The sequence below is a fragment of the Camelina sativa genome, chromosome 11 (genome assembly GCF_000633955.1).
Source record: "Camelina sativa cultivar DH55 chromosome 11, Cs, whole genome shotgun sequence".
Taxonomy (NCBI): Eukaryota; Viridiplantae; Streptophyta; class Magnoliopsida; order Brassicales; family Brassicaceae; genus Camelina; species Camelina sativa.
The window spans coordinates 7,046,879-7,071,543 of NC_025695.1; the positions used below are offsets into that span (position 1 = coordinate 7,046,879).

Sequence of the window (24,665 nt, forward strand, 5' to 3'; positions counted from 1 at the left end):
ATTTGATATACATTGATGTGGTATACAATCATTAAATCAAATGCGATAATTAAGAACGTATACATCGATATTAGGTACTACAAAAATCATTAATCAAATGCGATAAGAACAATGTTTTTTTTTTTTTTCTAGAAAAGGAGAGATGATGACACATGTAAAATTTCTATCTATGGAAGTAAAAAGTTTGTCCACGTATCTTTATGTGGCTGCCGTATCTTTCAGATAAAAATTGAAAGAAACGTAAACAAACATTAAGAAGAAAAAAAACATAATGGGCTTAGATTGGGCCCAAAAGGAAAGAAAAGCCCAGATAAGGATGTGATTATTAGAGTATGGACATTGGTGTCCTTCAGATTTTGGTTCCTCAAATACAATAAAATTATTTTCAGAGTTTCTTAAATTTAGTACGAACATTGGTGTTCTTCACAGTTGGTCTTTTAAATAAAATAATAATATTTTAAATTTTAAAAATTAATTATTTAAATAAATATGTAAAAACATAAAATAAAACATATAACATTAACATTAAAAACATAAGAAAATTACAAAGTTAAAAAAAACTTGAAAAGAAAAACAAAACATACAATTAAAACATTAAAAATTAAAAACATAAAACATACAAACATCAAAAATTAAAACAAACATTTTATTCAATTCATACAATTTTTTTAATTAATCTTCATTATCTGGAAGATGTCCAAAGTTAGTCCAAATATGCTCAATCAAATCTTCTTTTAACCGTTCATAGACTTTTTTATCCTGAATTTTTGTAAGACAAGTAATCGTAATGCTCATATTTGAACCCAAACTGGCGGCCCCGACGATATATGTTTGATCCACATCTTCTCTGTGTTAAAATTCATAAACAATGTTTCGGAAACTGTATGTTCCTCGTTCATCCTCGACAATCATATTATGGAGTATTATGCATGCTCTCATAACATTTGCTATTTTGTATTTATCCCATAAATGAAATGGATTTTTAACAACGGCGAATCTAGCTTGCAAGACTCCAAAAAAACTGCTCTGGACGGACCGATTTTTGGGTTCACCCTACCCAAACAACACCAACCACACAAATGCTGCCACGTGTAACAAAAGACAAAGCAAAAACATCCCGTTTGGAGGAACGTTTCTTCTATAATCTTTTTATTTCGAATTAACTTTTTAATTATAATACCGAAGGACGCAGCAAACATACGCTGCTGCACTTGCTCTTAGTCCCCAGAACAAAAAAAACGTCTTGCCGCTTCACACATTTTTGCTCTGGCGATCGATAAGTGGACGTTCGTCGTATCCGAAACGGTGTCAGAAGATGAGCTCTGGGCTGCAGCTTGTCTTCGCGTACGGACCTTCAACGAGCTCAATCCTTCTGCTTACAATATCCAAGTTAGTTTCTTCTTTCATTTTCACTCTTTGAGATCAACTTAATCGGTGAATTAATTAGTATTAGTACACAATTCTAGGAATTTGGGAATCATGAATTCAACTCCCTGAATTGTGAGTTGTTCATATCGAAGTAGTATATGAAATTATAATTGATGCTGGAGGTGTGAGTATAGTCTATTGAAGATGTTCTGATGCGGTGGGGTAGAAAACATTTGTTATTGTGTGATATGGTTTTGAGTGTTTCTTTGGTTTGAAGTGTTAAGGCTTATTGGCTTTTATATTTGTGTACTCATGCTGATGCTACATTTTGCTGTTCAAGTTTCATTAGTATCACAAAAGATACTTGGCAGAGCGTGAGTTCGAGGCGCTCAAGGAGAGGACTTCAGGAAAGAGGGAAGGGTTTGTGCTCTTCCATTGTCGCTACTATCAAACTCTTTTTATGCTCTGCATGTAAGGTCTGTCTGTTCAATTTGTTCATCTCGTGTGTTAACTGTGCATCTCAGTAGAGTTAGTGTAATATACTTCTCGTGGGAGTGAGTATTAAGAAGGTTGCTTGCATAAAATGGATTTCTGTTTTATATGTGATAGAGTTTCTAACTAGTAAACTCCATGAATATTAGCTTAACCTTATGAACTTTAATTTAATCTCCATTAATGAACCACTGTTTGATTACAAAGCTCAATATCCCTTAATAAAAAACTCTTTGATTACAAAGTGATAGATTTAACAAGTGAAAGATGAAGTCAGATCCTCAGCATACCTTCGGATCTTCCTTCCCCATACGTTAGTCTCATAGCGACTAATCCCTCACAACATTCATCATACCTCTTTGTGATGCTTCCTTTCTTTATTTATACACACTCTTTAACTTCTGCTCCAAGCTCAACCTAATCTCTCTCACGTGCAAAGTCGGCCATTTCTTCAGTCAAGTAGCCAGGTGCTCCTTCGCACGTGCTGATCTCTGATATTTCTTCACTCATTAATCCACTTGATCCTTAACACGTGCTTATCAATATGCTTCATCTGTTTCTCTGTCGATAAAATTTCTCAGTTCTCTGATGGCATAGAAGATAGAGTAGTGGTGGCCGGTGGGGTGTCTTGATCTTAACCTATAGCGTTGGCGTCCTGATGAAATTGCTGGAACTAAACCAGAGGTGTTTGAATGCTGAACTTTATCTGATATTGGACAAATTGAGAAGCTTAAGAGTCTTTTAGGTGTTATAGGGGATTGGTTTGGATTTTTCGAGAGCATACTTAAGCAACGTCTGTGTTGCGAAAGAGCTGCAACGCAATGGAGTTGGTTACAAACTCATTGAAAAGTCTAAGGTAAGTTGGTAGAGAATGGGATAATTTAAGAACGTTTTAATCAAACTCGTTAGACTTGTGCAAATTGGAGTTTAATTAAAAAAAAAAGAGTTGTGGAATGGATCAGGCATAACAGATATGTACGTGCATGGAACCGTGGACGATGAAGCAGCGAAGAGGCTATATATGAAAAGTGGATTCGAGCAAGACCTTTGAGCCAATACCTCAAAGTGGATTATATAATGTGAATCTAGTGTTTTTTTTTTTTTTTTTAATTCACTTTGCTTTTTTCCTCAAAAAGTGTTTTTGTTTTTTGAGAAAAAAAAAAGCTCACTTTTTTTTTTCTCCAATGGAAACATTGGAACATTTTGGAAGACAACTTGTTGATGGCTTGTTTTGTAATGTGTGTAAGAATTCATTTCAATGTATTCTCTCTTAAATTTGCAACATCTATGACTTGAATGAATTACAAAAACACTTTCTATATATATATTTTCAAATGTTTTGTGCATCTCTTTACACCGACTTCATATACAACTCACATGAGAAGAGGTACGTCTAAGAGCTCTGAACTACGGAAGACCTTATCACCAATCACAATGGAAGCAATGTCAGCTTGGGAGGAAGTGGTGTGTCCATCTTCCAATTTTAGGTCTATGTATTCTTCTTGATAGTCTTCGGATTTTCCCCAGAGAACAATGTAGAGACCAAGGATGACAGTCAAAGCGCCTAGCAAGCTGGAGAAAAGAGCAAAATAGATTAAGAAAATGTGAACTGAGCTTCAGAACGAAAAGAAAGAGGACACTAAAAAAATGGCATACCTCCCGAGGTAAGTCTGTTCTTGGAAATACAAAGCCCCGAAGAAAGTGCTGATGATTGCTGCAAGAGGGTTGAAGAGGGCAGAAAAAAGAGGTCCTTCCTGTGTCACGACCCAAGCTTGTAAAAAGAACATTAGCGCCAAATGGATGCCAGAGTATATGCAACAGGAGAGCTTCAAAGAGGAATCAAGCTTCCATGGTGATAAATGAGTGTTGCCTAAGGCGAGAGCCACTAGGAAAGAGGATATGGTAGCCATGACACATATGCAGGAGCAAGTGTACAAGTGATCAGGACAGTGAGAGGCAATAGGAATCTGAAAGATCAACCAAAGGGACCAAGCCAATGTACTAATGACAAGAAGTATGCAGCCGAGTAACCAAGTGGTGCTGTCTTGGTTGAGCAGGGCGTTGAGCAATTTGGGACCTCTGAGAAAAGTCATTGTCATGGCTCCTCCCACACACACACCTGTTCCTATTACTTTTGCAATACTTTTCATACTTCTCCTCTTAAAACTCTCGTATCTTGAAACAAACATCCAATATCGATATTTAGTCAACCCATCATCAATATATAGAATCTTGAAAAATTAATGCCGTACATATGTTGATAATATACATACCCAACAATGACGGAGATAATGAAGGTGACAGCAGGAATAAGGTTAGTCATGGCACAAGCCATGGATGAAGAAGACAAGTCAAGTCCATTAAAATAAGCGTTCTGGTTCACAGTCACACCAAAAACAGCCGTGAGAGTCACCCACCAAAAGCCTCGTAGTCCCAGAGATGGTTTGTTTTCTTTTTTCCTATTTACCATTCACATGGAAATGGTTTTCATCAATATTATTATATATTCATGTAATATATTTTTTAAAAAATGGATCAAAAACTGAACTTACCAAGCGGAAAAGAAAGAGATGGGGCAGATGAAGACAGTGGCGATGGTTTGACGGTAAACAACGAAGACGGTGGGAGTCAGTCCTTCCGTGAAAGCAGCTTTCGTGAAGAGTGCAACTCCCGCCGAGGTAAACTGCAAAAACACTAACGCCAACACCGCCTTGTATTTCGATACCTCCATTGTTCTCTCTCTCGCTCTCTCTCGCTCTCTCTCGCTCTCTCTCTCGCTCTCTCTCGCTCTCTCTCTCTCTTTTTCTCTCTCTCTCTCTATGTATATCCCAAAAATCACTAAGACTTAATCTCTCAAAGTACGTTTCGGCTGTCTTATTTATATTGTACTGTTTATTCTGTGAATATAAAATAATCCACGTGTTGAGCATGGGTGTATGTGTGTGAATAATGTGATAGGAGGGATTAGGAAACTATATTTAACTATGATATACTTATTAAATATCTAGAATACGTAAGCTTCTATAGGTGTGAAATTGAAAGAAACAAAATGAATAGCTTAACAAAGCTCGTGGGATAGTTAATTAAGAGAGATTTTTATTTTGTTGTCAATTCTTCCAAATAATGGATTCAGGTATTTGCGTTGAAAAATGTTTTTGGTTACACGATGTTTTTGTTTTTCACCAAAGCTTTTCTTAGTTGCTTTGGCTTCTTGTATATGATTGTTTTGGTCCTTTTTTTTGTGTTGTGCCAAACTCGTTGGTTTATAACATATATTGAATCATTCAGACGAAAAGAAAAGAAGGTAAAAAAAAAGAAAGAAAAAAAGAAGGTGTTTGCGTTAAAAGAAACAACAACAAAAGAAAATATAATGAGTGATTAAACTCCGCATAACAAAGATTCTTGAAACAAAATTGTCTTTTGTTATAAATGACGACTCCATTTTGAAGGCTGAGATGCCACCACGTTCGGGCATAGCCAAAAGGTTGGTCTGTAGCTCAGTATACCACATAAAATATATTTTTATATTATACTCTCATTGGATATTTTTTCCATCCATTGAACAGAATATGGAAGGAAAGATTTAATTACTGTTTCGAATAAATCTTGAACCAAAACGAGAGAGAGAGAGGACATATTCAGACAGGGCCACAGGGGTAATAGTATTTGTTATGATTTCTCTGTATGATAATCCACTCTAACTGTAGCAATAACAATTGAATAGGACTTTAACTGATTGATACATTATTTTCATGAAACATGCCATCATGGGACCACCCCATGTGATGCTTTCACAAATTTAATAATTCCAAAATTTGGTGTATATATTATAGGTGAACGATACCAGACTTATGGAAATAGATAGAAAAAAATCAAATGCGTGAATTAATGGATCGTACCGTCCTTCTGGAAACCGGTGCATTCCTTCAATGCAATAAAAACCAAATTATTTAGTTCACACTCTGGCAATTCTTTAAGTTTCTGTCGGCAAACAAACGCCGAAGTTAACATAAAGTCTCAAACAAATGAATAAAAAGGAATAAATATTAGTTTAAAAGATTTAGATGCTTTAAACTTAGTTTGAAAAGGAATAAATATTAGTTTAAAAGGAATAAATATTAGTTTAAAAGATTTAGGTGTATTAATCAAATCAAATAGGAGAACTGTATATCATCTTCACATCCTTAGTATAGTCCTTTATCCTTGCATAACTATTACAACAATATATATCTTTTACAGTTTTACTACCACATCATCATAGCTCTACTTGCCCGGTTTAGCTAGGTCACTACAAAAAAACAGGTATGTGGTATCATTTATTTTGTATTTTTGCATTACATATAAATGATACAAAGGAAGTTTACATCACTTATAGATTTAATAGTTTGCATTTATAGATTTAACATCATTTATTTTTTTTTATCGGTTGTTATAATTGATATTAATAATGTGTCAGTTACCAACAAATGATACTACTTTTCCTATCAATTTGAAAAAGTGATGTTACTTTTTTGTGTCAGTTGTAATAATCGATGTCAATTATTTATATCACTTCTAAATAATTGATGTTAATTTTTATATCACTTATGAATAAGTGATGTCAATTTTTTATATCACTTACCAATAATTGATGTTAAAATTAGTATCAATATGATTTAATAGTTGTATCATTTACAATAACCGAATTAATATTTGTATCATTTTAAATATCTGATTTAAAATATTACCATCACTTGTATATAATTGATGTGAATTTACATTAGTTTAAATAATTGATTCTAAAAATTGTGTCGCTTATAGAAAGCGACTAAAAATTAGTTTTCAAATAATCTATAAATTGATGTTAATATATATCAACGTTTTTGCACATTTTTATTTAAAATATTAATTATTTGAAAATAATTTCAATATGAAATAATTAATAAAATAAAAACAATACTTAAATTACTAATTAAAGTACTGGAAATCAAATTACAGAAATCATCCTAATAAGTTTTCCAAATGCATAAAAAATAAAATAAACCAAAGTTGCTAAGAAATTTGGATAAACTTCTGTGTTAACTATGATCACTAGCTTCCATCAAACCATCATCCTTTTCCTAAGAAAAAAAAAAAAAACAGATTAGTTTATCATCTAAATAGTTAGTAACTGTGAAATTAATACGTAAACTAGAAAATATCCCGTGCTTTAAGCACAGATCAACATTTAAAAAAAATTATAATAAAATAATAAAGTTATTGTCATATTTTTTTTAAAAAAAATATTTTGTTTGAGATACGATTTATTTTTAATTGTTCTGTAAATCTATATATGTTTTTTTGAATACTAATTATTTTAGAATATTATAGTATTTTATTTTTGATGTAATATATTACAGTTTTATATTGTTTGTTTGTTGTATTTGCATCATTATTTTGTGAAATATGAAGTAGTAATTTTAATATTATAATTATGAACAAATAAAATTTATTAATTTATCAGCTATATAAATTTAGTTTTACCAACCCGCCAATGTGAAAATTAAAACACACATTTTATTTTCATAGATAGAGTAATATATCTTTGTTTTTAAAAATTCAAATCATGCAGAAAAAAAATCTGCATTTTATGAATACTAATTATTTTAGAATATTATAGTATTTTATTTTTGATGTAATATATTACAGTTTTATATTGTTTGTTTGTTGTATTTGCATCATTATTTTGTGAAATATGAAGTAGTAATTTTAATATTATATTATGAACAAATAAAATTTATTAATTTATCAGATATATAAATTTAGTTTTACCAACCCGCCAATGTGAAAATTAAAACACACATTTTATTTTCATAGATAGAGTAATATATATTTGTTTTTAAAAATTCAAATCATGCAGAAAAAAATCTGCATTTTATTCATCATAAGTATTATATGAAAATTTCAAACAATTAGTAAATAAAATAAAACAAAGATGATAGGAAAATCATAATTTGAAATTTTAACAAAATCTTCGAAATCTAGTTATTAAAAATAATTATATTGACTACTTGGATATAAAATCTTAGTTTTTGAAATTCTGATTTGTTTATATATTTTTTAAAAATATTTTGTAATTTTCGTCCATAATTTATTAGAGAGAGAAAATATTTTTTTTAACTAATAATTATTTAACATCAATAGCATGACAATGTAAAATTAAAGAAGAAAATAAACTCTACTATCCATATTTTTTAAAAATCTTAGCAGCTAATTTTTAATTTTAATTTTTTTTTCAAGTACAAATTAGTTTTGATTTGAATAGATTTCTTTTACATTTCAAGATTTTTTTTATATTTGATCTGTCAGCGTTTTTATTTTTTAATTAATTATATTTATTTAATTAATTAATTAATCTTAATTAAGTTTTTCTAATGGCAATTAAATGTGATTTTTAACACATTTAAGGTTAGTTTCATATTTGTACTTCTCAATTAATATAGTAGGATATTATTTACCTGGGGATTAGGTACATTTGATATGTTTAGAAATGCTGGATTAGGTATGTTAGCAAGAGCTGCGGTCCGTACAGTTGTTTGGATGTTTAGTTTAGTATATTAGTTTTATATAATCAATTTATATTAAATAATTCAACTTACTAAATTATGTATATTACCTGTTCACCGGTTGAAGTACCAAGTATTTGTTGGATGAACGTACTCATTGCCTTTACTTGAGTTCCTAACTCTTCCATTTTTCCCTTCAGCTGAACAACTATTTCAGAATTTTCTACATCTGCTCTAGCCACATTTGAGCGTTTTTCTAATTTTGAAGGTGTGGGTCCACGACCAACACAACGTACTCGTCATGGACGCTCTGGACCAAACACTTGAGCATATTCATCATCTAGACTAGTTGTAACATTAGTAGTGACTTGCGAATTATGAATCAACAATGTTGTAAGTGCTTCCTAAAAAATGTGATAAATATCAAACATAATTAATTATAGTGATAACCAATCAATATTGATAGTTAAAAAACTAACAGTATGTTTCTTCGCCTCCTCACATACAAAGCTTCCATCAGGTTTTGTACGAGACTCAATAAAAAAACTCTGCTCTACTTGGTGTTCTTCCAGTTTTGATTTTCTTCATTAAAGATATATGAATAAATAATATAGAATATCAGTATAAGAAACTAATGTTTTGTCAAAACTAAATTACTCACAATCTCATTTCTTCTCCTTCGAAAGCTCTTCCTTCCACATAAGTGAGGCATGGTATTGTGTTTTTGGTTCTTTGTATTCCGCTCTTGCATTTTCTGAAAGCTCACATATTAAAAGAAAAGTAGTTGCATTGGATTTAAAGACATCCAACTACATTTAGATATTTAACACAAAAAAACTATACCTTCCACTTCTCATCAAATCTCGTTGGAATGAATTGACCCCGCTGAAGTTCAGGAATATTGTCGGGTTGATTCAGCAATGTTTCAGTCAAAGTATTTTTTTTGTGTTCTTTCCAAAGCCGACATTTGACATCCTTGCATCTGCTACCTAGTGCACCCATCACATATTCTTTTCTAATCACAAGATCATCAAACCTGAATTTGGACTGCAACGACAAACCATAAAACTTGCTATCAAACCAATTTATTGTCATATAGTGATGAATATGAACTAGATTTTACCTGAATTGTGTCCCATGCCGTATCATTTATATAAGAATTAACACACCTCCAGTCGATGTAGTTAATGGGTATCAAATTTGCATCATGACTTAATTGACCTAACCATGATCCAAGTAAACCTCCAGAATCTCCAATTGGCTGACCGCTATCTTCGTCGAAATGCACTATCACTTTAGTGCCTTGTAACTTCCATACATCTTTCGGTGTCAACATTTTTCCTTCTATGTTTCCATCAGAATCTTGTTGAAAAAAAAAATTGATCAGTATAATTAGCATATAAGGAAAAAATATACATGTACATATATTTAAATCTCGGCTCTACAAGTATAATTACTCATGACATTAAACAATCATTAAATATAAACATTGATCGCTTAAACAATATATAACTGAACTGATTCAGTTTCAAAAACAAAAGAGTGGATCCAATGCTATATTACGTTACGTATCATCGTGGGTCAGTTTAAAAACAGTTTTAAGAACAGTTCAGTCAGAAAATGACTTTCAATAATATAACTCAAACAATTACCTATGATATGTATCTTCCATTTGAAGCTTTTACATTCTGGAGCAAGTGGAGGAGGGATGCTGTAATCTGCTTCCAACTGTGATAAATCATCAAGTTGTTGTGTCTCCGAATCCATAAGCTCCATGAACAATCTTAAACTAAGAAAAAACAAATAAAGTAGTTAGCACTGCCAAAATATGTATGATACAAAGATTCACAAAACTAACTTTAAATGTTAAATCCAATACACGTTACCTTTTATCTGAGATTGCTCTCTAGCAGTTTCTCCTCAAGCTCTTAAGAGATTTGTTTACAGGCGATATCTTTTTCTTATGACGGCGTTATATGGATTTCTTTAAAAACCCTAAATTTTAATAGTTTATTTGTGATTAATATTTATGGAAAACAATTAGTTGGCACTGGAGACAGAAAAGCTAAGCGGAAACTGAATTTTTTTGATAAAATTCACTAAACCAATTAGTTGGTGCTGAATAAAACATGCAGTTTTTTTCTTTTTTATTTTCCTGAAAATTTCCAAGTTTAGTTAATTTCCTGACAATTTTCAAGTTGAGTCTAGTTTGGTTAAGTCTCTTAAGTCAAGTCTAGTTTAAGTCTAGGGCCTCTTAGTCAAGTCTAGTTAAGTCTAAGGCCTTTTAGTCAAGATCAGGAAAATCACTAATTGTCCACATGATGGATGCTCGCATGTCAAATGTTTGTTTTGTGGAAGCATTTACTGTTTTAACCCCATCGAACCATAATTCCTTCAATTCTTTGATAAGTGGCTGCAAATAGACATCAATATTATTACTAGGCATTTGCTTTCCAGGGATAACCATAGAGAGGATCATTGATGTCTCCTTCATTGACATCCACAATGGCAAATTATAAGAAAATAATATCACTGGCCATATGCTACCTATAACTATTACTCATTGTACCAAATGGGTTAAAACCATCATTTGCCAAGCTTAGTTTGACATTTCTTGGATCAGATGCGAATTCTGGATATTTTTGATCAAATGATTTCCAAGCCTCTTCGTCTCTTGGATGTCGAAGCTTGCCATCATTGTTAGACGCAGTTGCTGCCATCTCATGTGGGTAGCAGTTTTTAATGACATGAATAAGCGTTGTAGTCTCGGCTTTAGAGGAAAATAACGCAAAATTTTTGTAGGAGTTTTTTTTGTTTTCTTCTCTGATCTAGATATTGTACCTTTTGCTGGAGTTTTCTTCTTTTTTTTTTCTCTAATCCAGATACCGTACTTAGCCTAACCTTACTCTTGGCAGAAATATTTTGTTTCCAACGAGAAGCTTCACAAACTTTACAAGTCTCCCTTTCTGCATCTGCCTCCCAAAATAACATGCAATCATTTGGACATGCATGAATTTTCTCGTAACTCAATCCTAATTTGCGAATAACTCTCTTCATGTCATTAAATGACTTTGGCAACTTAGCATGTGTAAATGCTTCTTTCAGTAAATCAAGCACCATAGATATGCCCTTGTCACTTATCCCACACATACACTTGATATGGTACAACTTCAATATAAAAGACAACTTCGTGAATTTTGTGCATCCATCATATAGCTCTTGGATAAAATCAGCAAGCAACTCATTAAAACTTTCTTCTTTTCCAAAATTTCCACTTGAAGTTGATGGTCTATCAGTGTCAATAGGCTGCTCACAAGATCCAAATGCATTTTCGCCATACATATTAGTATCAATACCAGGAAAATATAATCCAAGAGATTCAAAGTTGAATCCATTTCAACTTGAGAGAAATCATCAATAGGTACTCTTGCATTTTCTGTAACAGATATTCTCTCTCCGTGAAACACCCAACTTGTGTAAGAACTTAAAAAGCCATAGCACATCAAATCACCTTCAATATCTTCTTTTGACTTGAATTTCGCTAGAGAACAACGGTTAATGGACATTTCATCGTGGCTGCAGTTGATTTACTAAATGCAAATTCCAAGAAACTTTTAACCCCTGATTTACAACTCGAATCTACATTTTTGTTTTTAATTAGAGGTAACGCGCGACCGCGACTAACGAACACAACTACAATTTTATTAATTTATGTTCTTTATCCAAAACTTCATTTGATATACACTGATTACTGATTAGTGATTAGGTATACAATTAATAATCGAGTGCGACAAGAACAATTTCTTTCTAGAAAAAGAAAGATGATGGATGACGGATGACACATGTGAAGTTTCTATTTATGGAAATAGATAGTTTGTTTACGTGTCTTTTTTGTTCATGATTATTTGGTAGCAAGAAACGTAAACAAACATTAAAACTAATGGGCTTAGATTGGGCCCAAACGGAAGAAAAGCCCAGATATGCGAGCATTTAGAGCTTAGCAAGAAGCTGAGGACGTCATTAGTCCGCGGAACAAAAAAAAAAAAAAAGAGAAATGGCGTTTCTCTGTTCGTCTCTTCCAAGTTCATCATCCTCCATCGCCATTTTCAGCGAGTCAACGCGCTTGTCTCTTTCGAGTCCTTCCTCGAGGTTCCGTTTCCATCCCGCCGCTTCACACGTTTGTGCTCCGGCGATCGATAAGTCGACGTTCGTCATATCCGAATCGGTGTCAGAAGATGAGCTTTGGGCTGCAGCTTGTCTTCGCGTACGGACCTTCAACGAGTTCAATCCTTCTGCTTACAATATACAAGTCAGTTTCTTCTTTCTATCTCACTCTTTTGAGATAAACTTAATCAGTGAATTAGTATACACAATTCTAGGTATTTTGGGAATCATGAACTGTGAATTGTTCATAGAAATTATAAATGATTGGTGGAGCTGTGAGTATAGTCTAGAAGACGTTCTGATGCGGTAGAAAACATTGTTATTGTGTGATTGGTTTCGACTGTTTACTTGGTTTGAGAGTGTTTTTGGTTAAGGCTTTTATCTGTGTGTACTTATGCTGATGCTACATTTTGCTGTTCAAGTTTCATTAGGATCACAGAAGATACTTGGCAGAGCGTGAGTTCGAGGCGCTGAAAGAGAGAACTTCAGGAAAGAGGGAAGGGTTTACGCGGGTCGCCTGCATAAATGCTACTCTACCATTGTCGCAACTATCAAGCTCTTCTGAGGATTTATGCTCTGCATGTAAGGTCTGTCTGTTCAATTTCTCATCCTGTGTGTGCATCTAGGTAGACTTGACTAGTATACTTATCATGGTGGTTATAAGAGGGTTGCTTGCATAAATATTATTGTGCTTTACATATCCAATTATTCATTTCGGTTTTACTTCCTTGGTCCAGATAGACTGCGTGATATCACTGATATGGATTTATGTTATGCTTCTCTGTTGATAAAATTTCTCAGTTCTCTGACGGCATAGAAGATAGAGTTGTGGTGGGGAGTCTTGATCTTAACCAATGCCGTTGGCTTCCTGATGAAATTGCTGGAACAAAACCAGAGGTGTTTGATGTTGGCAACAATGCTGAACTTTATCTGATATTGGACAACTTGAGAAGCTTTAAGAAGAGTGATTTTTTTTTTGTGTTATAGGGGATTGGTGTGGATTTTTCGAGAGCATACGTAATCAACGTCTGTGTTGCCAAAGAGCTGCATCGGAATGGAGTTGGTTACAAACTCATTGAAAAGTCTAAGGAAGTTGGTAGAGAATGGGGTAATTAAGAACGTTTTAATCAAACTCGTTAATTAGACTTTGTCCAAATTGGAGTTTTTCTATAAAAAAAATGTTGTGGAATGGTTCAGGCATAACGGATATGTACGTGCATGTGACCGTGGACAATGAAGCAGCGAAGAGGCTATATATGAAAAGTGGGTTCGAGCAGGAAACCTCAGAGCCAGCGTGGCAAGCTCGATACCTCAACAGGCCACAACGGCTCCTCCTCTGGCTCGGCCTCTCTACTTCCTCAATCATTTCCATGTAATTGTAAATTCTTGTCATTTATCCAAATTGTATACACTCATTCTTGATAACCAAGAAAAGCTTTGTATACATAAACTCAATCATGACCATGTAATTGTAAATCTTTTCTTATCGTAATTAATTAATTCATTCGCCAAAGGTAATTTACAAAAATGTAACATTTTCTATCTTATTAATTTGCACAGGAAAAACTTGTCATCGTTAGTCCACTATCGTGTATAATCAAATCACTAGTAACTTTTTGATTGGATAAGGTTTAAGATCACTTGGTTGTACAAAGCGACGTCGTTGTGGGGTGGCCTTTGCTTTTATTATTCTCCATTACCAAAATATAAAAACAGAGTAAGAAAGAGCTTCGAAAATACGAAAGGCTTAGAAATGGTGGTGACGTCTTTCTCTTCACCGCCGCGTATCTTCTTCCTCCCTGGAGCTGATCCTCACCTTTCTTCTTCCAATGGACGACGCTTTACAATTCCTTCCTCTTCTCTCGTGTAAGTCTCTCTCTTTAAAAATCTCATAACGTTTTCTCCGTTCTCATATTGTGATTTGAAGTTTTGGATGTTCGGAATGAGCAGCGTATGTAAAGTGTTCTGCCTCGTAATTTTTTGCAATTCGTGTTCTGGGTTTGTGATTTATGTTGCTACTCATCACTAAATTCTCTGTCTTTTTACATCTGAACTTCTAAAACCAGAATCTATTTTGGGTGATTGACACCAATGAGATTTCTCCAATTGCGATTTTGATTTCTTCTCTGTTGTACTTGGATGGATCTTTGGTTTGTATTCTTTTAAATTGTTGGCTTAAGATGCTTTTTTACGAGTAACGCCTCAAAATTCATCTCCTTTTTAATGTAATCAGTTAACAGCTTATAGTATTGGAAGCGGTTTATTTCCAATTGGATCTGTTTTTTTTTTTAATTCATTTTTCACATATCACACTTGTGTTGTGAATGTTGTCTCTTGCGTTTGGGATAAGTTTACTTATTTGGTACCTGTCTCTTCACACTCTTTGGTGTGTTGTTTAATTTATAAGCGGTGCATACCGAATTGGTCGTCATCTTAGTCATGAGATAAGCATTTCTCTTGTTCTGTATCTTGCGTTTGTTTCTTTGTTTTTCTGCTCTTTACTTGCATTGGTACCATTGCCATCTTTTATTCTTCTCTTCTTTCTCCTTCGTCTATTGAATTCTTTAATGACATTTGTCTATCTAAGTTGGTAATAAGATCATGAGAATGAAGTATCCAGTCTTAGTTTATCATATAAGTCTTTTGATGTTTACCATGTGAGACACTCAAGGGGTTCATCCAATGCACGAGGCATTGACTAAAGGGGTTCATCCAATGCACGAGGCATTGACCATTACGTTTGACAATTGTTCCACTAAATCGTGTTATATTTCTATGGTTTATCAGAAAGGGATTAAGAAGACACCAAGATGCAAAGTTGGTGGGAAACAGAGCCAGAGGTGGAGTAGTTCGAGTCCTAGCAAATCCAAATGTATAAACATTAACCCTATTTTTGAAGTCACTTATTAGGTTTTCCATATGCAAAAGAGGATAGTGTTTTCATCCTGGACACCAAGTCATACTCATGAAAATTTTGATCTTCTAGTTGGTTGACTAGACCATTGGTTTATAATTAATCCTATGCCGGGTGTTCTTGTAGGTATCACCTCCTCCTCCTCCAGGAAAAGCAAAGGTCAAAAAAGAGGTCATCATGGTAGACCCTGTTGAAGCCAAACGGATAGCTGGGAAGCAAATGGAAGAGATTAAAGGCAGAGAGAAACAACAGGTGAGGAAAATAACCCTTTGGATGAATGATGATACATGTAATCAAGATTGATAGAAATAGCACATTACAGTTATCGTCTCGTTTGCTTTAACAGAGAAGGCGTGAAATAGAGGCTATAAACGGAGCCTGGGCAATCATAGGACTTATGATAGGGCTAGTGATCGAAGCCCAAACGGGGAAGGGTATTGTGGCTCAGGTATTGTATATTTGTATACTTATACTTCCTCAATGTTGTTGAGAAAAGAAAGGCTATTACTAAGACTGTGGCTTGCTATTTTGTAACTTCAGTTGGTTGGTTATTGGTCTGCGGCTGTGCATCTATTCACTCCATCAGCATAAAATCTACCACACTAAACAAAACATTGACCATGTCTTGTTGAGTTTCGTTTGGTTTTACTTTACTCTCTACTGTGACCAAAACTAATGTTTGGGTTCATGTAATGTAAGTTGTCAAAAACACATCATATTACACTTTGTAAATTCTCCTTTGTTTCAAATGTTAAAATTTTCTACTTGTAAAAAAAAAGAAAACACAATTTTAAAAGTTTTGCATATATATAAAGAAAAAAATCAAATACAGATTCAATGGGCCGTTGATGGGTATGTAATTTTATAATTAGCTGGGCCGAACAGTGAATAACACTGCCTCTTCCATAACAAAAAAAACTAAAGCGCGATTTGACGACCGGAAGGACACGTTCCCGCCGCCGTCGCAACGTTCCACTCGTCGGCACAGCAAACAGCTCCGCCATGGCTATTGCAGGACACTCCAACGGCTATACTACGACGGCTTTAGCCTTTACACTCGCCGTAGTATCTGTATCCGCAGCAGTCTCGTGTGCGTAGTCTCTTTCTCTAGCTCTATGTCACTTCCTCTTTGCCCATACTTGTTTCTCAGGTACTAGGTTTCGAGAAAGTCTTTTTATACTGAGCTGGTTATTGCGTAGTGTATAGATGGAGAAGACGAGGAGAAGAATTGGAGTATAGGATCAAAGAACTTGAGAAGTCTTTGGGATCTACCATGGAGAAAAGTGCTTCTGAGAGAAAAGGTCGAGTTAAGGCTCAGCAGGTGAAATTACTACTTGGAATTTTGCTTTAATGTCTCTAATGCACATTTTATGTATATCTTCTCTGATGCAAATTGAAAGCTGTAGGCTTTACGAGAGGCGTTAGCACAGACTGAGTCACAAGATTTACACAGCAAGATATACCCGATGCGACCAATTGGTACTATTCAGTCTTGCTTCTCTACAAGGTATAGTGATCCTATTTAGCTTTCCGGTTTCAAAGGAGCATAATAATGCTGTTTCTAAAAATGTTGGCTGTTTAGTCTAATAAGTTCTGCATCTTGGTGGTTTTGGCAGGAACGGGACACCAAGGCAGCCATTGCTTGTTTCTTTAGCAAGGGCATGTTTAATCTTTGATCCGGCTTTGGTTCCTCCTGCATCTCTTGAGGGTCTCGAAGAGTATTCTCACTGTTGGATACTATATGTGTTTCATCTCAACACTGATATCGAGAAGCTATGGAGAAAGCCATCCCAGTCTAAGCTCAAGGCAAAGGTTATGCAGCTTCTTCTCTTTTTATTTGTTTGTTTGTTTTTTTTGTTATGGTGATGTTCTCAGTCTGAAGGTTTTTGGGGTGTTGTGAATTCAGGTGAGAGTGCCAAGACTTAATGGGGAACGGAAGGGAGTCTTTGCTACTCGGTCCCCTCATCGACCTTGTCCCATTGGGCTCACTGTTGCTAAGGTTCTGAACGGTATTCAGTTCTCCTGTAGTTAACAAATACATATTGAACATCTTGACCAAAAGTACATAATGCTCATTAATCCATAGGTGGAGGAAATCCAAAAGGACAAGGTTCTGCTCTCTGGTGTCGATCTGGTGGATGGGACTGTAATTCTCCTTTCCCTAGCATGGTAGATTAACTTTTGCTTATCAGCTTCTTGCGTAGTTCTTTAATTGTTTTAATGGTTTTGAACAGCCGGTGCTCGATATTAAGCCTTATCTACCATACTCAGACAGTATTCAAGGAGCCTCAGTGCCAAACTGGGTAAAGGTATGTACATTGTTATGAATTGCTGAAACACTGCTGAGATTTGAAGATCATTGTGAGTACTTATATCTGAGTAGGTAGAAGCAAAGACTGAAATAAATCGAATATGAATTTCAGGAGGATTGCCAACTGGCTGTGACTTCTGTGAGTTTCTCAGACACCTTCTCTTCCTCCATCGCCACCTGCTGGAAACTGATAGTGAGTGACTTTTGACTTGACCATCTCTTCTCCATTTGCCGTTTTAACAAAATAGTTGCTATGCGCACAGGAAAAGAAGTCTCTGTATGGTTCAGCGGATGAGCTGAAGAGCTTGATTACACAGGTCCTGTCCTGGGACATACGATCAATGTCACAGCGGAACAAGCCACAAGATACATCAGATGCCGAGATTGTTTATCAATTGGTTCTGGAGGGACTAGATGTGTCTTACATGATAGATAATGAAAGTAATATTCTTGTTCAAGATGTTTCTCGTCCCCCAAACCTGCAAGATGTTGCAGAAAGCTGATTTTGTAAAGATTTATTGGATCCTCTGGACATGAAATCTCAAGAAGGCTAGCACCCACCATCTCTTTCATTGAATACTGTAATATGTAGTATGACCTGGATTAGAGTTGTACGCTAGACATGGCACATCACTGAATATTAAGTTTCCAACTATGCTGGCAAGACAGAAACAGTTAAACGTTGTATAATAAGATACAAAAGATAAATTAACAGTACTTGTTTTCTTTACAAATTCTCTGGAACAAATGTTAAAATTGATGATAATACTAGTTAGTGAAAATGTCAGACTTATAAACAAGTACAAGAAAATGTAAATAGGAGTGTGTATGGTGTATTAAAGGGGGTAAGAGAGTTGTATCCTGGAGCCTCTTTCTCCATGATGATCACTCCACTGCTCGAGTTCGGCCATTGATGCTCCTTCTGCTGCGAAACTAACAGCTCAACAGCTTCTTTCATGTCTTCAATGCCCAGACCTCTAATTGTCATGACTCTCTCCTCAGGCACTTCTTCTTTTGCTTCATATTCCTCAACACTACTCTTTTTCTGCTTCCTCACTCTTCTTCTCCCGAGTTTTATGAGAACCACCACTGAAATATTCATCCAGGTCTACATGGTTGTATCCGATCCTCTTCATTGCATTTCCTGATTTACCCATCATTCAAATGAGTAAGGATCTACGTGCCTTAGTATCTCATGTAATCTGACAATCAAATCATGAATTGAAGTAGTTGCAATGAGCTTATCAGATGCAGGTCGGGGTGCTCCACCATGAAGAAATACCACTAATCCAAAACTTCTTTGCTACTATCCTTCCCGCTCTGCCATAGTCATACTTTGTTGCCTTGGTCAATTTAATCTAACAACATGTCTCTACATAGCATTCCGAATGCAAAACCATTCTCCAACCTTATAGTCCTCAAGTTAGCACAACTGAGCATGGTTATGTGCCCCACTTTTCCCTTCCTCTTTATCATCTGCTCCTGTTAGCAACCGTTTTGCAAGATCCATGTTTGCTGAGCTGCCACACATGTATTCCATGACCGTACATGTAAGTTCTTTGTCGAGGACAATATCTTTCTCCACCAGTTTTTTTACAAGTTCCTTCAACTCGTCTGTTTCTCCCTGTGAAATACAATACTTCAACACAGAATCGCAAATATGAGCACCAGGTTCAAAGCCGCTCTCAACCATTTTGTCAAAGAAGCTGATAGCTTCGTCTAAATATCCAAGTTTTAGGAACCTATTTATCAACTTCGAATAAGTATATAAGTCAGGGGAAAGACCAGCATGAGACATCCCCACAAGAAGTGATTCTGCAGACATAGTATCCCCTGCTTGAAGACTTCCATCAATCATAATATTGAAAGAAACAACGTCTGGAAAACTTTCATCACGCTGCATCTCCTCAAATAATCTCCATGCCTGGTCTAAACTTCCCTCTTTGCATAATGATGACAGTAGACAGTTGTAGTCGAAAACACTAGGCTGTAGCCTAGACACTCTCATTTTGCAAAGCAATCCTTTAGCGATATTAAGCATGCCACTTTTGCAAAGCCCATCAATCATAGTAGTATAGGTATCTGAGGTCGGAATAATTTTGGAATCAGATATCTGTTTCCAAAGTTCCATTGCCTTACTTACATCTCCAGACTTGAAAGTGAAATTAAGCAATATATTAGTGGTTACTATATCTCCAGCACCCAATTTCTCAACCAGCAAATCATAAATATCGAAAGCTTGTTGGAAACGGTTTTCCTTGCACAGCCCGTGGATTAGTGCATTGAATGATACAACATCTGGATCCGCATAATTACTATCTTTCAGCATTAAATATAGAAGCTTACTTGCTTCGTCTAGGTCACCTTTGGCACAGAGTCCTACCAGTAAACTATTGTATGTTATGTTATCAGGTCTTGTACGCCTCTTCTTCATTAACTCAACAATCTCTAAAGCATCCGCCACAAGGCTGTCCTTGCACAGCTTGTTAACAATAATGTTATACGTCACAACATTAGGTTCTTCACCCTTCTCTATCATCAGATTCAAAAGTTGGAGGGCTTCCTTAGTCTTACCTACTCCGCAAAGGCCATCAATAAGGCCAGTGTAAGTGTAAACATTTGGACGAACTCCACGCTCCATCATAAACTCAAACATCTGTGAGGCTTCTTTCAACTGTCCTAACTGACAAAAACCTCGAATAAGAGTGTTATATGTAATCGCACAGGGAGAATCTCCTCTTTCCAGAACCTCATCGAAGAGTGCCTTCCCTTTATCTAACTCACCACAATCACAGAACCCTCGAATCAGTGAAGTATACACAACAAGATCTGCTTCTAAACCCATACGTTTCATTTCTTCCAGCAAACCTATTGCCTCTTCCATCTTACCAGCCTTGCAAAATGCATTAATCAGAATCCCCCAAGTCACCAAACTCCATGAACAGCCACTGCCTTGCATTTCATTAGCTAACTGCAATCCTTTCTCCAATTCTTTACCCTCGCAGAGACCTCTAATAACAGTGTTGTAGCTAACAACATCAGGCATCAGAGAGTTTCCTCTCATTTCTCTAAGTAAACTAACAGCTCTACCATATTCCAGATTCTTACATAAACCCTTTAAGATGATATTAAGATTGTACACATTGAAAGCAAACCCCCGCTTTAGCATCAACGCAAGAACCCCGAACGCAAACCCGGTCTTATGCATTTGCACAAAACATTCAAGCAACCCACTCAGCGACACGAAATTGATGAAAGTATCAGTCTCAAGCATCTTGCGGTGAATGGAAAACGCTAGTTCGTGGTTTCTAGAGCGTACCAGCGTTGTCATGAGATTATTTCCGGCGAACACGAGGGAGCCACCGGAGTTCACTGCTTGCTGGAAAACTGAAACTGCATTCTTAATCTGAGGAGTTGAACCCTCCTCACATACCGATCTTAATTTGGTTTCGATTTCAGAGAATGGATTGACGTGGTTAGAAAACAAACGAGGGTTCAAGAGCTGCCTTAGTACGAGCTCATCACGTCGGAATAGCTCACCGGCCGCCGCCGATTTCAAAAATCTCATGCCGGACGAGCGGAGACTTTTCACGATTAGGTTTCCCGATTAGACTTAAGACTCTCTCGGCTTTGTTTTAGCCAAAGTGAAGCCCATTAATATAATCAGGCCCATATAAATTGGGCCGAAATGGCTAATGCATTATTAATCTGAGAGGCAAAAATTTGATTTCGCCGGCGAGAAGCGAATTTAGCGGCGGAGGTGTTCGTACGAGTGATCGGGCGGCCGAACGTGAAGCAGCCGACTGAGATCGTTGGGCTACTGACGTGGTCTCAAATGCGAGAACGGTGCTGATCAATCTCTATAGCAAAACTCTAGAGGAGATCCAAGTGGTTCCCTGAAGATGAAAGGCTACAGGAAGGCAGTGGAGAGCTTCACGCAACACCGTCTCAAGGTGTGAGTGAGAAGAGAAGAGTGAGAAGCTTATCGATGAGTTCACTCTCGTTGGCAAAATGATCGGTTCGTTACACTCTTCCTCATTTGCAATTGAAAGACTTTTTACTTACATTTTGCAAAGGTTGAGGTTTTTTAGGAATCTGCTAACTTAGGCATTTGGGTAACTTCACTTCTGTTCTGTGATACATATACAATGTCAAAATTGCAAAATTTCATTATACTTTGAACTATATATCACATCTTCTCATGTTGTGATGCTACTTACAGTTTTGGCTGATTTTGTAATGTAAATTAGTGTGATTTATCATTGGTTTGTTGCACTATGGAATCCTGAAACCGTGTTTGCATACGCAGAATGGGATCCTTGGAGTGTTCCATGGTGCACCGATACCAAAACATGTTCCGCAGCACCGTCCTGGACCTCCTCCTGTCCTGAAGAGTTCTATAAGACCTTTCAAGCTCTGAATTCAGAATCCAAAACCGGAGATTCCAGCTGCGAGCTCGAGTGAACCACAATTGATGGAGTGAGGACCTTTCTAAGTGCTACATTTTATGTACCGGTAAAACCTCAGTTTCTATCTCTCTTACTTTTTGCTTTCCTGTGTTATAAATCTTAAAACAATTCAATGTACCAGACATGTTTACTCGATTCACTAACTCCTTGTTTCACGATTCACTAACTCCTTGTTTCAAGATTCTCCTCTTGTTGTGATTCGAATTCACCATTTTTGGTGATGATGAGCTATGATCTTGATAAGAATCGTAAGCTACACATGCCACACACTGTTGAATATCAACTACGTTTAGTGTGCATTTCTAAGCAGGACATAAACAGTTAAGCTTTATAAAAATATAAGATACAAGAGTTAGATTAACTGTACATGTCTTATTTACATAATCTCTGGAATTAATGTTTAATATGATAATACTAAATTAATTATATATCAGACTTATACACAAACACACACAAGAAGATGTCTTCGTAGAGAGATGTGAATAGGAGTGGATTGGGTTATTAAAGGAAGTAAGAGAGTTGTTCCTTCTTCCTGGATCCTCCTTCTCCATACAATTCGTTCCACTGCTTCAGTTCGTTCATTCCTGCTCCTTCTGCTGCAAAGCTAGCAGCAACCTGCAAAATGCAAAACAATTTAGTGTTTTTGCGGAAAAGATCATCATCAATACCCCAACCAATTTCCTTAAACATACCTGGCTTTTAGCTACTTTCATATCTTCCATGCTCAAAGGTCTCAACTTTATGATTCTCTCCTCAGACACTTCTTCTTTTGCTTCAGAAACCTCTTCATTACTCTTCTCTGCTTCCTCTCCTCTCTTCTTCCTCTCCTGAGTTTTATGAGAAACCACCATTGAAACATTCATTATTCGAACGTTAGAGAGTAGGGAAATTGAGGAAAAGGCTTGAGGAGTTCTAACCTGGTCTTTCAAGCACTCCTGCTTTATCAGCTCCCTCACCGGTCTATATGCAGCTGTTGTGCAAAAGTTCTGTTTGTATATAACATTCACAATAATTAGTCTATAACGAGAAGATTCAAGTGTTTTGTAAAGTGAGATGAGAAGTGTGACAAACCTTGAGATCACTTCCACTATAGCCATCTGTCATCTGCGCAAGCTCCTGGAAATCAAGATTCTCTGTTTTCTCTTTTGATAATAAGGTTCTTAAAATCTTCTCTCTGCTCTCAATCGATGGAAGACCCACCATGATTCTGTCTCCCAACAAAACAAAAGCACAAGCTGGAATTAGTACCGCAAAAACGCAAGAGTCTCAAGTGAAATGCATATCGTGCCTGCTTTACCTTCGCTCAAACCTCCTGATGATGGCTTCATCCAGATCAAACGGCCTGTTTGTTGCTGCAAGAACGAGAATGCGGTCACCTGAATCCGACATTAGCCCATCCCAATGTGTCATGAACTCATTTTTAATCTTCCTCATAGCTTCATGCTCTCCAACTCTTGTCCTCTGTCCCAGCATGCTATCCACTTCATCCACAAATATTATAGTCGGAGACACTTTGGCTGCAAGGGTGAACAAAGCTCTCACGTTCTTCTCGTCTTCTCCAAACCATTTTGAAGTGATTGTGGACATTGACACGTTTATGAAACTAGCTCCAGCTTCATTCGCAATGGCTTTTGCCATCATCGTTTTCCCAGTACCAGGTGGTCCAAAGAGGAGGATTCCTCTGCAGGGCTTTAGAAGACCACCTTTGAACAGGTCAGGCCTACGGAGAGGAAGCATAACAAGCTCTTGAAGTGATTCTTTGGTTTCATCCAGTGAGCCTATATCAGCAAAAGTCACACCAATCTCATTTGCTGGGATAACCTCTGGTCTTATGCGCTTCTCGAATTCATTATCAGGAGCCACCTCCTACATTGACAGGATCAAAAAAATCAAACCCATGTTCAGGAAAATTCATCAAGATAACAATGCTGATTCATATGGACTATTATACATTTACAGGTGCTTTTGGAGGCATGGGACATTCATTTTTGGGAGTTGACTCATTTTTGTTTTCCGGAGCAGCTGTCTCAGATTTCGACTCACTCTTTACTATTCCTTCACTTTCTTCTCCCTGCACCTGAGTCATTCACATTTTAGTCACTTTTCTATTTAAAAGCACATGCCTGGTAAGAAATGTAAATACCTTGGTGTCAGTGTTTGCGTCCAGCTTCAAGGATTCCTCAAAGCATCTGTTACCTTCCTGTAATATACCCAGTCCATGGGACAAACTGTTACAGAACCATTCAATTAGTTAGATTAAGAAAGATAAATACTTTGTTGCGTGAAAGAGATAAATGAGCTTCTTAGTACCTATTGGAAGATATTACAAGCCTCCCATTTTTGTATTCGGGTTCTTTGTTGTGCATCAAATGGTAAGAGATTGCAGAAACCACAATTTCCTCAATGTGACTGCTTAGGAACAT

General features: G+C 36.1%; 6 protein-coding genes and 2 pseudogenes across 7 annotated transcripts in view; 4 read left to right on the forward strand and 4 right to left on the reverse strand.

The window, feature by feature from the left end:
- On the forward strand, positions 1,080-3,033 carry LOC109127237 (annotated as a pseudogene).
- Positions 3,149-4,686, reverse strand: LOC104722105 (WAT1-related protein At4g28040-like). The gene is made up of 4 exons (XM_010440210.2): positions 4,413-4,686; positions 4,134-4,319; positions 3,517-4,035; positions 3,149-3,432 (listed from the first exon to the last, which is right to left on the reverse strand). Exons 1-4 carry the CDS (start codon positions 4,589-4,591, stop codon positions 3,234-3,236), a joined length of 1,083 nt encoding a protein of 360 aa, XP_010438512.1. The 5' UTR covers positions 4,592-4,686; the 3' UTR covers positions 3,149-3,233.
- Positions 6,918-10,160, reverse strand: LOC104727706 (annotated as a pseudogene).
- LOC104722104 lies at positions 12,416-14,061 on the forward strand. Its single transcript, XM_010440209.2, has 5 exons — positions 12,416-12,693; positions 12,980-13,135; positions 13,350-13,445; positions 13,536-13,656; positions 13,746-14,061. Exons 1-5 carry the CDS (start codon positions 12,439-12,441, stop codon positions 13,922-13,924), a joined length of 807 nt encoding a protein of 268 aa, XP_010438511.1. The 5' UTR covers positions 12,416-12,438; the 3' UTR covers positions 13,925-14,061.
- Positions 14,248-16,222, forward strand: LOC104722108. Its single transcript, XM_010440214.2, has 5 exons — positions 14,248-14,414; positions 15,336-15,420; positions 15,589-15,714; positions 15,809-15,910; positions 16,003-16,222. The coding sequence occupies exons 1-5, from the start codon at positions 14,302-14,304 to the stop codon at positions 16,051-16,053; spliced, it is 477 nt and encodes a 158-aa protein (XP_010438516.1). The 5' UTR covers positions 14,248-14,301; the 3' UTR covers positions 16,054-16,222.
- LOC104722107 (putative S-adenosylmethionine-dependent methyltransferase RcsF) lies at positions 16,313-18,441 on the forward strand. The gene is made up of 9 exons (XM_010440213.2): positions 16,313-16,552; positions 16,662-16,783; positions 16,869-16,969; positions 17,079-17,274; positions 17,369-17,461; positions 17,549-17,608; positions 17,697-17,771; positions 17,886-17,966; positions 18,037-18,441. Exons 1-9 carry the CDS (start codon positions 16,465-16,467, stop codon positions 18,274-18,276), a joined length of 1,056 nt encoding a protein of 351 aa, XP_010438515.1. The 5' UTR covers positions 16,313-16,464; the 3' UTR covers positions 18,277-18,441.
- LOC104722109 (pentatricopeptide repeat-containing protein At4g28010) lies at positions 18,447-21,787 on the reverse strand. Its single transcript, XM_010440215.1, has one exon. It carries the CDS (start codon positions 21,339-21,341, stop codon positions 19,197-19,199), a length of 2,145 nt encoding a protein of 714 aa, XP_010438517.1. The 5' UTR covers positions 21,342-21,787; the 3' UTR covers positions 18,447-19,196.
- LOC104722110 overlaps positions 22,584-24,665 on the reverse strand; it is a 5,766-nt gene continuing 3,684 nt past the window's right edge. For both annotated transcript variants that reach the window (XM_019232978.1, XM_019232976.1), the window contains 5 exons: positions 23,540-23,618; positions 23,314-23,449; positions 23,160-23,228; positions 22,935-23,069; positions 22,584-22,857 (listed from right to left, as the gene is read on the reverse strand). In XM_019232978.1, the coding sequence (XP_019088523.1) occupies positions 22,744-22,857; positions 22,935-23,069; positions 23,160-23,228; positions 23,314-23,449; positions 23,540-23,618 (533 nt within the window). In that variant the 3' untranslated portion in view covers positions 22,584-22,743. The remainder of the gene's footprint in view (positions 22,858-22,934; positions 23,070-23,159; positions 23,229-23,313; positions 23,450-23,539; positions 23,619-24,665) is intronic.

Excerpts from the sequence above, each read along its gene's own strand:
- LOC104722105 (XM_010440210.2), bottom strand. The coding sequence starts at position 4,591 with ATGGAGGTATCGAAATACAAGGCGGTGTTGGCGTTAGTGTTTTTGCAG. Across the intron at positions 4,320-4,412 it reads ATCTCTTTCTTTTCCGCTTG|GAAAAAAGAAAACAAACCAT; the intron begins GTAAGTTCAGTT and ends AATGGTAAATAG. Across the intron at positions 3,433-3,516 it reads GAACAGACTTACCTCGGGAG|CTTGCTAGGCGCTTTGACTG; the intron begins GTATGCCATTTT and ends TCTTTTCTCCAG.
- LOC104722104 (XM_010440209.2), top strand. The coding sequence starts at position 12,439 with ATGGCGTTTCTCTGTTCGTCTCTTCCAAGTTCATCATCCTCCATCGCC. Across the intron at positions 13,136-13,349 it reads ATTTATGCTCTGCATGTAAG|TTCTCTGACGGCATAGAAGA; the intron begins GTCTGTCTGTTC and ends AAAATTTCTCAG. Across the intron at positions 13,446-13,535 it reads TTGCTGGAACAAAACCAGAG|GGGATTGGTGTGGATTTTTC; the intron begins GTGTTTGATGTT and ends TTTGTGTTATAG.
- LOC104722107 (XM_010440213.2), top strand. The coding sequence starts at position 16,465 with ATGGCTATTGCAGGACACTCCAACGGCTATACTACGACGGCTTTAGCC. Across the intron at positions 17,275-17,368 it reads AGTCTAAGCTCAAGGCAAAG|GTGAGAGTGCCAAGACTTAA; the intron begins GTTATGCAGCTT and ends TTGTGAATTCAG. Across the intron at positions 17,967-18,036 it reads CCACCTGCTGGAAACTGATA|GAAAAGAAGTCTCTGTATGG; the intron begins GTGAGTGACTTT and ends CTATGCGCACAG.
- LOC104722108 (XM_010440214.2), top strand. The coding sequence starts at position 14,302 with ATGGTGGTGACGTCTTTCTCTTCACCGCCGCGTATCTTCTTCCTCCCT. Across the intron at positions 14,415-15,335 it reads ATTCCTTCCTCTTCTCTCGT|AAAGGGATTAAGAAGACACC; the intron begins GTAAGTCTCTCT and ends ATGGTTTATCAG. Across the intron at positions 15,421-15,588 it reads GAGTCCTAGCAAATCCAAAT|GTATCACCTCCTCCTCCTCC; the intron begins GTATAAACATTA and ends GTGTTCTTGTAG.
- LOC104722109 (XM_010440215.1), bottom strand. The coding sequence starts at position 21,341 with ATGAGATTTTTGAAATCGGCGGCGGCCGGTGAGCTATTCCGACGTGAT.